This window comes from Puntigrus tetrazona, chromosome 19, assembly GCF_018831695.1.
Source record: "Puntigrus tetrazona isolate hp1 chromosome 19, ASM1883169v1, whole genome shotgun sequence".
NCBI classification, from domain to species: Eukaryota; Metazoa; Chordata; class Actinopteri; order Cypriniformes; family Cyprinidae; genus Puntigrus; species Puntigrus tetrazona.
Window position 1 is genome coordinate 19,268,357 of NC_056717.1, and position 17,500 is coordinate 19,285,856.

General features: G+C 39.9%; 1 protein-coding gene across 1 annotated transcript in view; it reads left to right on the forward strand.

The window, feature by feature from the left end:
* Positions 1–10,360: 10,360 nt before the first annotated feature.
* The window catches only part of kcnk9 (potassium channel, subfamily K, member 9), a 36,783-nt gene continuing 29,643 nt past the window's right edge, over positions 10,361–17,500 (forward strand). The window contains exon 1 of the mRNA XM_043217298.1: positions 10,361–11,614. Within this exon, the coding sequence (XP_043073233.1) occupies positions 11,059–11,614 (556 nt within the window). The 5' untranslated portion in view covers positions 10,361–11,058. The remainder of the gene's footprint in view (positions 11,615–17,500) is intronic.

The window sequence follows — 17,500 nt, forward strand, 5'->3', positions numbered from 1 at the left end:
TTCTTGCTCAGTTCGTCAGGTCAAGACTCTGCGCCAGTCCTGGTTGGCAGCAAAGGAGACCTGTAGATAACAGTCAGAAATGTTCCACTGGGCCATTCCCCACAGACGTCTGACACAAGACTTTGTCTTCTACACCCGCTCCACCCCAGGGGTCAACTAAAGAGGCAACCCCCTCAAACTCAGGAACATCAAGCCAGCCGTAGGAGAGAGGAGGGCAGAGGGCTCTTTCCACCACTGTCACTGTCAGGGCAATCTCCTGGTCGGCATTACCGCGGAGTGTCGCCGTCTCTTCAGTCCATGGTCAGACTCCTATGGGAAGGAGTGCCCTTAGGTCAGGTGTCGAGGCATGTAGTGGTCAACACAGATGCCTCCATGATGGGCTGGGGCGCTGTATGCAATGGGCAAGCTGCATCAGGCTCCAGGACGGGACCTTGACTGCAGTGGCATATCAATTGCCTCGAGTTGCTGGCAGTATTGCTTGCGCTTTCTGCTTTTGACTGCTGTTACAGGGCAGGCATGTGGTGGTCCGTACAGACAACACAGCAATGGTGGCTTATATCAACCACCAGGGTGGGCCCCCCTAATCACTTGTCGAACTCACCCGCCATCTCCTCTTCTGGAGTCAGACACGATTCCAATCGCTGCGGGCTGTTCACATTCAGGGGAGTTGAATTGTGCAGCTGACGCTCTCACTACAACTCACCCTGCTTGGAGAATTGAGACATCACCCTGGGACAGTCCGGCTCATCTGGAGTCAATTTGGAGAGGCTCAGGTAGGCCTTCTCAAGGCCCCGGGCCTTCTCAAAAATCAATCAATCAATCAATCAATCACTTTTATTTATATAGGGATTTTAACAATGCAGATTGTGTGAAAGCATTGGACAGTATCAAAGAGAATATAGTGATAGTAATATATAATGACAAGATTAAAGACTTTTTATTAAAAAGTGCAGAGACGGTCTGTGTAATCAAATCAACGATAATTGCTACAATCGATAGAAATTAAGTGTCCCCAACTAAGCAAGCCAGAGGCAACAGCAGTAAAGAACCAAAACTCCATCCGTGACAGAATGGAGAAAAAAAAACCTTGGGAGAAAACAGGCTCAGTTGGGGCCATGGTGGATACCATCACTAGGCTAGGGTTCCCTCTACAAGCAGGACTATGCTCTGAAATGGATTGATGTTCCACTTGCTTTGAGGACCCCCAGACAAGCTCGTCGGCGTGATGCTTTCCTTCCTACAGGATAAGTTGGAGCAGAGGCTGCCCCCCTCCACTTTAAAAGTGTACATTGCTACTATTGCATCATCTGATCGTCAGGATCCACAGGGGTGCGAGAAGGTTAAATCCCCCTGGACCAAACCTCATCCTTTATGTTGTCCTTTCAGACTACAGTGTTATCCCTTTGAGCCGCTTGACTCAGTTTAAGTTTTTGTTATTCAGAACTTCGCTTCTGGTCGCACCCACTTCCATGAAAAGGATGGGAGACCTGCACGCATTTTCGGTCAACAATTCGTGCCATGAATTCGGTCCGGATGACTCTCACGTTACCTTGAGACCCCGACCTGGTTATATGCCCAAGTCTCCCTCTACCCCCTTTTGGGAACAGGTGGTGAATTTGCAAACACTGCCCCCAGAGGAGGCAATTACAACTGTTAAAAGTAAACATACATTTTATATTTTATAACGTTATATAAAAATATAAATATATATTTTTATATAAAATTTAAGAATCCGATAACATACACTGTGCTGTGTTTGTTGCTATGGGAACATCCCAGCTGAAGAAAATGAGGAAAGGACATCGCTCCCTTTGACAAGTGCATTCCAAATCACTAAATAATGGCACTCATGTGCTGTGCTCGCTCCTAAATCCGCACTAACAAGGGGATAAGGATGATCACTTGGATGATTTGGGAAATAACCATGAATCGTACAATACACGATAAGCGAATCGTTACACCCCTAAAAATTTGTGCACAATGTAGCTCAGTCCGTGAGCATTCAAGCTCTACGACAACAAAGAGCATTTTCTCATGCTCTACTGCTACCTAAAGCTAAATGTGCAGTTGTAAGTGCACACTTGTGTGGATTAAGTGCACTTTCACACACTCTGCAGTGAGCGTCAGCTGCTGGAGTGCTCTCACAGCGCATGGAAGAAGAAGCAGAGGCCGCTCAAGTTCTTCTTGCTGATTCAGCCACTCCAGAAGAGACACTGAATGGTGGAGCGTATATGTGCTAATGTCCGTTTTCCCCATTCAGCTCCTTCTCTTAGCCACAGTGTGCAAACAGCAGTGCATTGTGGGAGACAGGGACTCAGCGGGTAGAGCTGAGAGGCATTTGTGTGTGTCTGTGGCTTCTGATCCTGATCTCTGGCGGTGAGGGTCCGACCGGATCTGGCTTCTCTGTGCCTCTCCGTCTCCTTGACAACCACCTGTGAATGAGCGGGAGTCTTATCAGTCAGCAGACAGCATCCTTCAGGCTCTGCACAGACACTGTCACGTCTCTCTAACTCTCACTCACTCTCGCTGCATGTGCAAAACCAGGCCTCTCAACCGCTGGGTCATGACCCCCAAAATATATATATATATATATATATATATATATATATATATATATATATATATATATATATATATATAGCCAAACACCTTGGTACATCCCAAGGTGGAAAGTTTGCTCGACATCATCTTATTCTCACAAATCAGGAGAATTTGACCCAATATGACTCTATGGGTTCATTATGGGTTCATATGCAATAATTATGAACATGGCAGTTGGTTTGAAATATTTGTTGAAATAAAAAAGTAATTAATAAATAATGAAAAAAAAAAAATACTCCCTTAAATATGTAAGTAAAATCTTGTTGGTCGTATAAGTCATTTTGGTAACACTTTAGGACGGAGAACACATATTATACTAATAATATTGACTATTATTACAACCTTTCCTAATTTGCTGCTTGTTAATAGTAAGGTAGTTTAGGTATTGGGTAGAATTAGGAATGTAGAATAAGGTCATCTAGAATAAGGTATATATATTTACTTAATTACTACTAATGAATGGCTAATATTCTAGCATGTTAATAAGCAACTCGTTAAGTCACCATCATTTCATCTTAAATGACAAAAATCAAGCTGAATTTCGTACAACTTATTTAAATAAGTTAGTATTGCTTACCTTATTTTGATAAGTTAAAATCATTAAAAAAAACACATTGCCTTGACTTACTTGTATTTTTTATCGTTTATTATTATTATTTGTAAAGATTTTGTTCATATTTTATTTTTAATCATTTGTACCAAATATATATTTAATGTTTGAAATGCATCTTATGCTCACCAAGGCCATTTACAGTACTTGATAAAAATACAGTAACACTGTGAATAATTATTGCCATTTTAAAATAACTCTTTTATATTTTAACATATTTTTTAAAAATCCTTTATTCCTATGATGCATAGTTAATTTTTCAGCATCATTACATTAGTCTTAAGTGTCACATTTTCCTTCAGAAATCATTCTAATATGCTGATTTATTTATTTATTATGCTCTGTGCTATGTCTCTATAACTCTATAAAGTGTTTTTCAATGACACAATAAATTGTTGGGAAAAATATTTATTTAGCGATTCAGTTTAAAATCCACTGTACATCGGTCAGTAATTTCATTTCAAGATTTAGATTTTTTTTTTTTTTTTTTTTTGCCAAGATACTTTCTATTAATTCTGTTAGCGTGACCTTCACAAAGAACGTTGAGGAGGAGCAGCGTTTGAATGAACGTGACCCTTCATGTGTTCTCTGTGCGTTTTCACAGGACCCAAAGGTTCTTTGAGTAGTTTTGGTTGGAGATGGTCTGAATAATTCAGCGATCAGCTTCTGTTTATGTCTGCCAGATAAATCGAATCAACGCTTCTCAGTGTGTTTCTACCGTAGGATCCGTGTGTGAACACTGAAATGAGATCCAGTGAAGAGAGAACAGAAGAGCGGCCCTGTGAAGTCCCGAAGCTTATATGTGCGTGTCATGGAAAATGACAGCAGTATTGTTTTGTTCTAGTATTCTTTTTGCCTGTTCGTGGTCTGTCTGTCTCACTCTCTCGTTCTCTCTCTCTCTCCCCAGAGGTAAGCGGATAATGAGAAGCTAATTTATGAGATGAAAGGAAATCACAGACTAGAACAACTTTTCCTGTGATATATTATTTTGTGTCTGTGTTCTCCTGTCATTTCCACCGCTTGAACGCTGTGCCTTTTTTTTTTTTTTTTTTTTTTTTTGTGCTGTTTTTTTTTTTTCAAAACTCACTTTTCTAACGGCGCAGCCTTCAAAACCTCAGTGACTCAGAATCAACAGCTGCTTTTACACAGCAAGGCCTAACGCACAGATCTCGTATTTCCGATTCCCTTGAGTTGTTTGTAGAAAACATTTCACAACACTTATTGTTCAATAGCAGTTCTATAAAAGAAACAATCGAGCCAAAAGCGACAGTGCCGTTTGAGACTCCGAGGAATGCATGAGCTGCCCAAATGTATGCAATGAATGCAAAGTCGCTTTGGATAAAAATGCAAATTGCGCATGAATTCTGTCTGATTTGATAGCATTCACTCTCGGGTCATCCAAGGCATTCTTCGTGGGTACAGATTTGGATCACTTGTTACATCAGTCGCTCTCCAGTGGATCCTGTGCGGTGAATGGGTGCCGTCAGCATGAGAGTTTAAACAGCATCACAATAAGCCAAATCTATAATGACACCTCCTACTTGTTGTGTTGTTTTTATAAGGTGTTTGGACTCTCATTCTGACGGCACCCATTCACTACAATCCATCTGCTGTTGTTCTGTTGCTGGCTTGTAAACATTTTATCTGTAAATATTTCCCTCCTGATTCACACGAGATGGACCGAAAGCAATAACTTGAGTTAAATACCGGCTTTGTTTGTTTCTTACAAACACACAGCCTTTCACTTCACAATATTTTAATAAATGGACCGGATTATTTCGATGTTCTTATCAGCCGTCTGGACTTTCACTCTTGACGGCGGCACCCATTCACCGCAGAGGATACACTGTTGAACAAATGATGTAATAATACATTTTTCCAAATATGTTCAGATAAAAAAAAAAAAATGTATGGGAATGAAGCAAAATGTGATATTGCTAGAAAACAAAATCGGTCGACGGAGTAAATACGGTCAAGAATTCCTCAAAATGCCGAAGTAGAGAGAAAATGAAGACGAATCTATACAAATGAAGCGCGGTTGCCTGTAATAGCGCTGCTCGTGAATAACTTTATGATATTACCTGAAAAGAGAGCGGTGTATTGATCTGTGATGTTGGGATATTGAGCCGCCCACTAACTGAACTCTGACAGTGAACTGAGGGGTCTTTTAGCTGAAGTGGCTCTAATATTGCATCGCAGAATAGGGTTTATAGTCTATATATAGTTCATTTAAATTTAGCTCACTGTTCCCAAAGCGTTCAGGTTTTTAAGAGTTTGCAAACGCATCACTAGCACAGAAAAAACTAATAGTTCACCTCACGCATTACATTTTTATGGAACAATTAGCAAGTTTGTGACGACCACATTGTGTTTGTGCAATTAATTATTGTTAATATTAACAATTCTCATAATAAAGCGCAAACTAAACACAACATATATTGATTTTTCAAACTGAGGGGGGGGGGGGCGAGAATTATTAATGGAGCCAAATATTAGCGCAATTAAATGTTTCCATATTCACACGATGTATGGTTTATTTATCATCCTATGGATTTCATATGTACATGTGACAAATCGTTTCATTCTGTCGCTTTGATCCACTGACAATAATACACATTTTTCTTGGCGTACATGGAAGAACGGGAGAGTGTAACCGTTCTATGGCTCTGTTAACAAAAGAGAAAAGGCAATGAATGCTTTAAACTAAAAAAAAAAAGAACACATAGCCTTTTATGTTATTTCTTTCTTTTCTGGCTTAAATGAACCTCTCTTTACTTGAGGGATTTGACCCATTCCTTCCTGCATGCAAATGAGCTCCAAGGAACCAGAAGTTCAATTAATTTCCATGTTTCCAGCATCTGAGCTCAGAGATTTACCTAAGCTCTCTCTCTCTCTCTCTCTCTCTCTCTCTCTCTCTCTCTCTCTCTCTCTCTCTGTCTCTCAGCCACGCCCTTCATTATATGTGCCAGCACAGGTGTGAAGAGACAAAAAGGTCGAAAGATAAAACCAAAGATGGATCAGTATGTGATTAGGCAAAGAACAATCTCAGAGAAAAGGTTGCGCTTGCACATGAGAGAGTTTTATAAATGAACGTGCGATGCTGAAAACAAGAGAAAAGACAAAATTGGATCTGAACTTTGGTCACGTGTTGGGGAATTGTTTGAGTCTTATTTTGTGTGCCTTGCAGGTGGGTTAAGTGAGACTTAATCAAACATGCTCTCCAAAACTCCTGTATTTGGCTGTTTTTGGTTCGTATTCCAATGATTTGGTACATTTAAATGGCTCGTTCGAATGAACTGGTTGATTCACCAAACCATATGAATCAATACAACGTGGCTGTTTTTACTTTTATTAATATTCCAGTAATATTGTGTGATATTACAATTTAAGATAACTCTTCCCGTTTAAAAAAGTAATTTATTCCTGGGAAGTTAAGCTTAACATGTTTACCTGCGTTTTCAGCGTCACGTGATCCTTTAAAAATCTCAAGAAACATTTTTTTATTATTAATTTTAATATTATTAACAGTTGTGCTGCTTCATATTTTTGTGGAAATCAGGATACTTTTCAGAACTCCTGAGTGGGTTTCATGAATCTGTTGATTCAGATTCGTAGCGCAATTGTGAATCATTTCACAAATTAAATGAAAATCCTGAACTGAAATGATGGCTCACGAATCTTTAATCAGATGGCACTTCAGAGTGCAGATTCTGAATCATTTGATCTAACAAAGTTCACAAATCCAACAAATTGATTAAGATTGGAGTGAATCGTTTGATTCAGATTAGGACTTCGGTGTGGGTTTGCAAATCATTTGATTCAGATCAGTTAATTTGTGATTACCATGCATGGTTTAACTAAAGCAACCATGTTTTTTTTTTTTTTTTTTTTTTTTTTTTTTTTTTTGTAGTAATTTAGTTTTTTTGGTGGTGAAACCATGGCTAATTTTCATAAATGATGAGTAAAGAGAATAGGGCGAATGCCGTTTTCATGACTTTCGGATTAACAGAACTTTAAAACAGTTTCCGTATACTCCTATAGGTCAGCTCTGAATAAATGAAAGAGAATCAGTTTAGAATCAGTCAATTTTGTGCATAGATGTGAGATTTAGTATAGCTGGAAGCACAAATTAAGTTATATTTTCCCGTATTGTTGTGCGAGTTGTCAAACAAACCAAATAAAACATTTAAAGCGGAAAGAAATTAGATGAACATTAAAAAAAAATCTGTGTACACTGCCAAACAAGTGAATGACATCTTCCTCAAAAGAGACTTGAGACTTCAGTGAATGACTTGTGAATTATATAAGTAAGGTTTTTGTGAAATTGGATTGGATTAGGACAGATCTAGTTTCCAAAGTTAACTTATAATTTACAGGAAAAATTGTCCCTCTCCACCTTTTTACTCAATGCAGAAGTAAGCCTATGAGTGAGGCTTCCGGTGCTATAGATAAACAACGAGGTAAATAACTTCACGCAGTAATATTATAAACGGTAAAAAATAAGTGTTTGCAGTACAATCAGTGTGTTCACAATTTGGATAATACATCAAAAGACACACCAATACCAATTTTCAATATCAACCAGCAAAAACTAACCGTTTTGTACAGCTAAAAATATCCGGACGACAATGAGACCGGAAGCGAGGCCCACAGTATTTACAAATGGCGGGGCCCGTTTTTACGTCAGGAAAAACGTGGATAGCTGTTATTTTCGAATGTAATAAAAAATAAATCGCCGATATGTCACCACCGATACCAAAATCAATCCCGCCCCACATAACTTATCCGTTTAAGCGCGTGAGCTTGTTTGAAATCATATTTCACAGGTGTCCTCTGACCCACAGCGGTCCTCTGAAGTCCGCTCCTCATCAAGCAGTCGTCTCTCTCCCTTCTCACGTCTAGAAATATCCTCCGCGCGCGTCCGTGTGGGCGGCTGTTGTGGGGTGAGTTTGAAATGTGAGAAAATGAAACTAAACTCGGCGGCAGCGCACCAGACAGAGCATTTACCCGGTCTGCGCGTTTATAAACTTCACGGCCCGTCACGGCTCGTCTCTCTGCGTATTTACCGAGGACGCTCGGCGCGCGGCGTCGGTGTTCACGTAAAGCTCGTGCTTGGTTACCTTGATGTAACTAAGCGAAAACGGATCCGGTGTGGTTCAGGATGAGTTGGGCAAAAAAAAAAAACTAAAATAAAAGTACATCGTGGGTGTTTGTCCACCTCACGGTGTGGGATGTAGTGCGCTGATGTGTAAGAGGATAGTTTCACAGTCACGGAGATGATTTAAAGGGATAGTTCACCAAAAATGAAAATGTCATATTTATTCGGCCTGATTTGCATGATCGTTGTCCTACAGCAGCAATACACTCATTGGTTTGCTAACGGACGTGATCTTTGTGGATCCTCCTCATTATTCAACTCGAAAGTAAGCTTATGGGCGAGACTTCCGGTTCATTGGCGCTATAAGGAGGTTTTCAGAAGGATAATTATGTGCGGCAGACTAAACGGTAAAACTGTTTGCCCCACAAAGCAGTCTGTTCATAATTAAGACAGTATGTTAATAACAACATGGTTGGAAACACCAAATTGCCATATCAAGCAGCAAAACAAGCTGTTTTGTACAGCTGAAAGTAGCTGGGATTGATTCTTGAATGCAGCGTGACTTTTTTCAAATTTTATTTTATATTTTTATTTTAAAAACGGGTTGGAGGGGCTTCTCAATTAACTAACATCTTAACCCTCTTTCTCAGAAAACGTTATTCTAAACCATGCACAGTTCATATTATCGTAAAGTCAGATTTGGAATAACATGGTGGTGAGTAAATTATCACGTATACGTCACTTTTTAAGAGCTATTATTCCTTTAAAGGCTACAGATAGGCATTTATAAAAGTGTGTGTACTTTTGCATTACAAACGCTTCATTTTTTTCTGACTTTGCTAATTTTGCTTGTTATAAATATATTTGGAGATTTTATATATTGGAGAAGTATTATCTGAATTGTCTTTACTCTTTATATCTTCCATCAGGAGACTACAGAAGTTTTGGGACAGGACCTACATTTACCTACCAGAATACTCTTTTGGTGTCCAGCTCACTAGTTATTTTAGTCACAGGATCCTCACAGATGGATGCTCTGAAAAACTGAACTCTTTTCAGATTTTTTTTTACGCTGGCACAACAGTCCATTTCACACAATTTTTGATTAACCCACGGTTTTTAATGTCCAGATGTCTACATCAATTTATCTGCTCATTTCATTCAGGCACATGTCCTGTTTTGTACAGAGGAGACCAAAGCAGCAGACGTGAAGGTAAAATAAAGGTAAACTGTATTCAATGTATAATCGGGGCAGATTGTCACATGCAGTTTATTAACAGCAATTAGATACCTTTTACATGTACACTGTTTCAGTTATTGTATTTTAGAATTTTTTTTCACTCTCTAAATGTATCTTTAAACCCAAAATAGTCTGTTCGGTGACAGGTTTCATTGAGTCCTCTATACTCCATACAGTGTAACAACATTCTGCGGTGCTTAATGTCTGTTAAATTAACTGTTTCTTTCCCCCTCTCTAATCGTTTTAGAAACGTTCACGGATGAAAATGATCATATTTTACTGGCTCCCTCGGTGAACTAATATTTACTCATATGGATGCCTGGCACATTCTCTCATGAGTAACATGCGCACGCACAAAAGTTCACACAGGAATAGTGTCAAAGCCAGTTTTATTATGGGAAGTGGATTTTTATTGAAGCATTCATGTCATTGCATCATCTCTCTCTCTCTCTAATATATATATATATATATATATATATATATATTATATATCATTGCTCAGTTTCTATCAGCATGTATTAATATGCCACAATATGTTTCTCGTAATGCCTATATATTTAAATAATAATAAATGCAATAAACATGGTTTTCACTGTCTATTAACACGGATAGGGGGGGTTGATATTTAAATAGCTCTTGGGGTTAAAAGGTGTTTGATGCACATTTTCAACATTAAAAATAATAGATTAGACCGAACCTAACGAGCAGCTGCTCTTTATGATTTGTGTTAAAAATAGTCTTTTTTTTTTGTACCTTAATTCCCACTTTTCCCTCGGTCACCTGTTGAGAAGGTGCAAATTGCGTAAATGATTTCAAGCTGGGATCGTAACGCGCACGCGAGCGCGCTTAGCGTGTGTCTTCGTCTGCGTGTGCGCTTTGGTGATGCGCACGAGCGTCTGTGTGTGTGTGTGTGTGTGTGTTTCTCAGGCTGGCACACACCGAAGTCTGCCAGCGGACGCTTGCGGTGGCATACCGTGACAGTGCAGCTTTACCGGAGCGGAGCCGATTGAGAGTCGAGCCCATCCATCCGTCCGTCCGTCCGTCTATCCACGCGTTACCGGGGAAACAGATGGGCACGTTCGCGCTCGGACCTGTTGTTCGTAGGATCGTCAAGCTCGGCGTTTCGGCAAAGCCACGGGAATAGTGAGGTCCTCCCGGGTTGGATCGCGTTTGGAGCATCAGTCGTGCGCTGCGCGTCTCCGCCGATCATCAGATGATGCTGCTGCGTATTCACGGGTCCTCCTCCGGTACCACCGGCATTACTCACGCACCGGCGGAGTGAGAGCAGCTGAAGATGATCCTCAGATGAACAGGTCGGGGAAACTTTTTCTGGATGATGTTCGGGGCTGTTTGGATATCTGATGGCCACGACGATGAGTTTGTTTAACCGCAGCGGAGAAGGAAATTTAACAGGTGCGTAATTGTCGCTCGAGCATGAATCCCAGTGGCTTCTGGCGCCTTCTCCAGTTCAGAAGCTCTTTGGAGATCACGCGGGGAGCGCGCTAGTTGATGGCACTGCGCGCCGGGAGGACTTTGCTGTGGTTCGGGCAGGTTTTGCGCAGAGTTTCGCGGCTGCAGGGCTTGTGGTCCCGGCGCTCCAGCAGTCTGCTGTGTCTCTCCGCCAGCCAGGACCACGATCAAGGGACCTGTTACAACCGCAACCGGTGTCCGAAGACGCAACAGCAGCAGCACTGCCCCTATCCGCCCTTTCCAGACTGCTGCTGCGCCTTCCCGGGGGATAAGAGGGGACATGAACCCCTCAGCCGCCGGTTCCTGGTGGCCATGAAGAGGCAGAACGTGCGGACGCTGTCCCTGATCGTCTGCACGTTCACCTATCTGCTGGTCGGGGCCGCGGTGTTTGACGCGCTCGAGTCGGACTTCGAGATGCGGGAGAAGGAGCAGCTGGAGGCTGAGGAGAAGCGCCTCCAGGGCAAGTACAACATCAGTGAGGATGACTATAAAAAGCTGGAAACCATCATCATGGAGGCCGAGCCGCACAGAGCAGGGGTCCAGTGGAAATTTGCAGGGTCCTTTTACTTTGCCATTACTGTCATAACCACTATAGGTGAGTTTCAGCTGCTGAAACCCCGCGTGCCTCTCACGCGAGGTGGCGTGAAATATATAAACGCGTGGTTTATTTATAGAGCTTTTTTTTGCACTTGGTATGGTGTGATGATGAATGCTGGTTAATCATTTCAGCGGGACTGGGGTCTGTCTGCTCGGATGAAGGGACGTTATTAGTGCAGGACCCCTGAATGCGCAGAAAATCATTGTTATTATCACACCACAGGTGTGTCATTTGTTGCGTAATTTCAGAAATCACACACACACACACACACACACACACACACACAACACCAAAACATATATAACTAGTCAAGCAAGTAGTTTATAAGTTCTAAAGCGATTGTTTGTGCATTCGTAACTTAAACGTTGAAATGTATCTTAATATAATGCGTAACCTTAGCTGTTTGACAAAATTGCAGTTGAGATCTTAAATGAAATGAAATCACACGAAACCCTACTTTAATGTCTTTTTTTTAATTTCGTTAATGTGTTTTCATATTGAGATTTTAATATTCGCGAGCAGCTGAAGCATTGCATGACGTTCGTTAAAAGAGACGCGGGAAGACCAATTATTTTACTATTTATTTATTAAGATAGAAACCTTTGTCGTTTCGGCACGATCGTCTATGTTCCCGGGCGGCGCGTGTAACAGAGCGGACTGTAGTGAAGTTTGTAGTTTCCGCCCTGTGCCGTGGTGCTGAAAGAACAGCTCACCGAAACGAGAGTCGGCGCGAGCGAACGCTGCACGACATAAAACATCCATAACGCGACTTTATGATCAGGCATCGCGACGGTTCATATGAGGACACGAGACGTGCCGGAGTGGCTCGGTGATCTCTCTCTCGCGCGCAGACACACGCGCCGGGGTCAGACGGAGGCCAGGGGTTTGCGCGTTGCAGTATTGTATCGCTGATCGAGTTCATTTCTCGATGCATCATCATTCAGTGTCGTTAATGGATCAGGAGAAGCGGGGTAAAATCAATCCTGACGCAACAGGTGCAGGCTGCAGCTACAGCTGGGTCGCCCCTCACTGCTCGTGCACGCTATTATTGCAGCACCATATTGATATTCCTCAGACATTCTGCTTTTGGTGTCTGAAGCCTTCGTGTTGAGTGTTAGGCTTGCGATTTTGAACTGTAGATTACATTTTGACTTGCATTATTCGTCATCTCAATCGAGATGTATTTGCATATCGATTGGTCTTTTCTTTATTGAAGCATCTATAGCCGCTTTGCAAGAATTATCTCCTTCAGGAAATGCAAATCTAGCTTAGAAATGCAAGTCTGCAGCACTAAATACTCTCTCTCTCTCTCTCTCTCTCTCTCTCTCTCTCTCTCTCTCTCTCTCTCTCTCTCTCTCTCTCTCTCTCTGTGTCTCTCTGTCTCTCAGGTGCTGGTTTTCTTTCACAGGTTCAACATGTTGCTTTTATAACCAGCACTGGTCTTTTGTAGGCCTTGCTTTTGAATGGCTAATGTTCCTCTTTTTGAATGCACTGTAATTTTGTTGCCGCTTCATTCCTGTAACGCAGCACCTTTCAAACTCTTTTCTGTTCAAAGAGAAGTGAATACCAAGCGGATGTCTTCGCTCAGGTCAACTACATAAATTTCAATCCGACGATTTAAGCTATTTAGAAAAGCAGGACATAAATAAAGAGGTCAGATTAGTCCACGGCGAGTGATGTGATGACTTTTGAAATTATGCAGTTTTCTGTAATATTAACAGACAGAATGGATAATAGTTGCCAGTTAAACAGTATTCTATAGAGATATTATGATAATAATGAAAAAACGAAATATTTCTTAATAAATGTCATTTGTTTATGTCTAAATTAGTACAGCACCCAAAGACTTGACAAAAAAGTAATAAATTCTAACAGAATTAAACTTTTTAGGGTCTCTTGACTAGTTGCTTATTAGCATGCACGTTTCTAGAATATTAGCCATTTATTAGTAGTAATTAAGCCCATATTAATGCATTATCCCACATGCCTAATCCTACCCAATACCTAAACCTACTAATGATTAATAAGCAGCAAATTTTGAATTTATTGAGGGGAAAGTCATAGTTAATAATAATAAAAGTAAAAGTGTTCCCTATTCCCTATTGATTTTATATATCGATTTATTTTGTTTTGCATGCATTTGTTTTATTACTCTCATTTACTTTTTAGCATTCTATATATTTCATAACGTTTCATTCGTGCATTTATTTGCACGTGACAAAAACAAGACCCGGAGCAGGGAAATGATTCAAAAATTGCAGACAAAAGCTAAAAAAAACGAAACTAATAGATTTCCAATAAACGTTATGCGCCAGTGCATGTCGCGTGCGTGCGGAGTACAGAATGTACTTGAATGTTGGTACTCGGTGTGTTTCAGCGGTGTGTGAACAGCGGCTCTTGTTTTATAATGAATAAGCATCCCGTTCTGTAAAAGGACACTAATGCGCACCGTGCGTTCTTCTGTGTGCGTCTGTATACAGTACGGTCACCAGAAACACACACACACACACACGCAGGTGAGCACACAGCGTTGTGAACTGAATAAACAGTTGCTTTGTGCTCGTAATTGCTGGTCATTTGTCCATCATTTGCAGATCATTTGAATATGTGTATTGGTTGTGATTTAGATTTTGTACTAATGCTTTACTAATGGCTTCATACAGCTTTCTTTTCTGCTTTAGCATTGTGTTTCAGTGCTATGCCATGGCGGTGATATTTTTTCTTTTCTCTTTTTGCACACAGCCACGCTTTTTGAGCGCGGCACCCTTTTACTTTATTTTAAAGAGTAAATATGCGGAAAACGCTTCTTCGGTTTATTTAAGCAGCGGGGTTTTATTAGTATCGGATGATTTAAAATCTCGCAAAATCTTTTTTTTTTGTGTGTGTGTGTGCAAAAGCATCGACTCGTTCTAGAGATCCTCATTATCTCATCTGTGCGTATCATTGCATTGTTGAGAAGGGAAAAAAAATTGTGTGAGTGTGAAGCCACACCTCAGCAGGACAGCGACAATACTGCAGTGTGTGTGTGTGTGTGTGTGTGTGTGTGCGTGTGTGCGTGTGTGTGTGTTTACACTGCTGCAGTCTCACCCATAGCACCCCAGATCTAATGATGAGTACGTCTGTAGTTCAGTGTGAAGCGCAAACTCAACTTTGCGCACCACCTGTTATGTATTTGAGAATACAATGTGATTGAAATATGTTTTTAATGGTAAAGCTGGTAAAATAATTGACTAGATTATTACCATCAGCCTTCATGTTGTAAACGATGTACCCTATTTCTACATTCTCAGAAAAAAAAAATATGTCACAAAATCAGCAGGGTGGTGTTTTCAAAAAGGTACAAATGTGCGTTTGAGGTAAATGCAGCGCTTAAATAAAAAGGTACAAAAGTGTGCCTTTTGAAAAGCTACTGACCCAGTGACTGCTATTGTACCTTTTTTTTTTTTTTTTTTTTTTTTTTGGCTGAGTGTGTACACACCTCACTGATTTCATCCAACCAGTTCCTGATGAAACAACCAAAAAGACAAACACATTTTCTTTCAGAACAACCTGTTGCACACAGTAAGTCTGGTTGTGGAAGTAAAACGTATTAAAAATGTTTTTCATTTCCGAAACTTCTTATAAATTCTCGCCAAATTGGAAGCATCAAGAAACATCAGCATAACATTAAACGATTCAATACAAAGCTAATTCTGGTTTCTCTTTTTCGACCTCCATACAGCAAGCTTGTGAATTGTGGTTTATTTAACGCAGTGCTTTATTTGAGAATAATTCTGTCTGAATTGCTTTTTGAATCCTACACAATCAGTAATTCGCGGGGTGAGATGTCAGGGTCAGCGGGCTCAGATGAACGCTGCATAATTGTATTCATTTGAGTACAATGAACTGAACGGAGCTGGCACATTCAGTCCATCGCCGCTGAATGCATCTGCACGGAAATGGAGGACTGTGGTCTGTGTCTGAATCGATCTCTCGAGTTTGGATTTTGAAATGGAACTGGCTCGGTCCTCAAGTGACCAGGTGGCTCAGCTTGGCACGTAAACACGTACATTAGCAATGTAAAGTTTCAGCATGAACACGATTCGCCTCTTTCCATTCTGATTGAACATTCGAGCAAACGCTCAGGCTTTGAGACGAGAAAGGTCTCTATTTAAATCTTTAATTAAAGATTCATTTCATACAATTTTTTTGGGAATGCTGTTGATATTCAAATGGAATTTTCCTCAAAACGAGAGATTTAATATCATTTGCTTTAAGCAGCATTATGGGTTGTTATTGTGTCCAAAAGTCATAGTTTTGCATAATTTTTTAGCTTTTTATTTACTTTTTATTTATATATATATATATATATATATATATATATATATATATATATATATATATATATATTTTTTTTTTTTTTGATTTATTTAACATTGTGTATCTCATAATAATTTGATTTATTTTTCAAATTGATTTAGTTTCTTATTGTATTTTTTTCACATGATGCGTTTCATAATATATTATTTTATATTTCTTTATTTGAAATATTATGTTTTCTATGTATTTATTTGGTTCACATTTATTTAGTTTGATCCTTGTGCATTATTCACAGTTAATTGTTTGATTTTTATCATTTATAGTTGTAATCGTTCGATTAATTTAATATTTAAATTAACACTTTTACAGTTCACGCTATTAATAATAATAACCATGCATTTGCAGGGTTCGAAAAATGCAATTTTATAAGTAATGGTTATACGTTTATCCATACACCTGAAGTATTAAACTTTAATATTAATGTTAATAAATATGCATAGTTTCAGAAAAAATAGATGCAACCTACTAAATAAATAAAAAAAAAACACGTAGAAAAAGTAAATATTACCCCTATATGACTCAAAATATTGTTGAAGAAAAAACCTAAAATAATGCATTTCTAAGCGACACTTCACACACTTGTTGATTTTGAACTCTCTAAAGTCTTTTGTATTCCCTAAGCTCTCTGAGCACAGTTCGAGTGACAGTATGTTTTTAATAATTAACAGATGTATTAGTTTTGATGCATAGAGCAGGCCGTGGATGTTCGGGAGAGTGTGTACGCATGTGGGGGGTGGAAATGTCAGAGTAGCCTGGAGCCTTGGTTTCCGTGGAGACATTGTGTGTCTTGGTCATGTGTGCGGCGCTAACTCGGCGTCGAGCAGATTGCGCGGGGAGCTGGTTCCACTTGCCGTGATTAATTGCTCGGAATGTTTCCACCTTTCCTCAGAGGCTGAGTGCGTCTGAGTTTGTCTGTGCAGCGCGTGCTGTTCCGTATACAGAGGCTTTACCCACGATGCACTGCTCCGGGGTCAGTCCGGAGAGCTGGAAAGAGTCAACCTCGGGGCGGCGCGAAAGACGCTTCCAGTCAGTTCGCGGGTCTGAATCTGAAGAAACGAAAGCTGTTTGAACCGCAAGCAAATACTTTGAGAAATGGCAAAATTAATTATTAGTTGTTTTGCTTTGATTGGCAGCTGTGAGAGGGAATAATGCAGACAGGCACATATCCAGCAGCACACTAAACTGTCCTTGGATAGCAAGCTGGAACAAGGTCAGAAATTAACCAGGGCTCTGGGCAAAACTGCAAGCAAACAAAACAAAAAACGCCTTACGCTCTGTTCCTATTTATTTGTTTGTTTACATTTGACACATTTCATTATATCGATTGAAGTACTTTTTTACTGATTACTTATTTTACACTTATTTTACATGTTCAGTTTTTATTACTGCTGTCAAATGATTCATTGTGATTAACCGCATCCAAAAAAGTTATTGTTTGCATAATATATGTGTGTATATATTTTTGATATTTTTTATTTTCTTAAAATAATATTTTATATATATATATATATATATATATATATA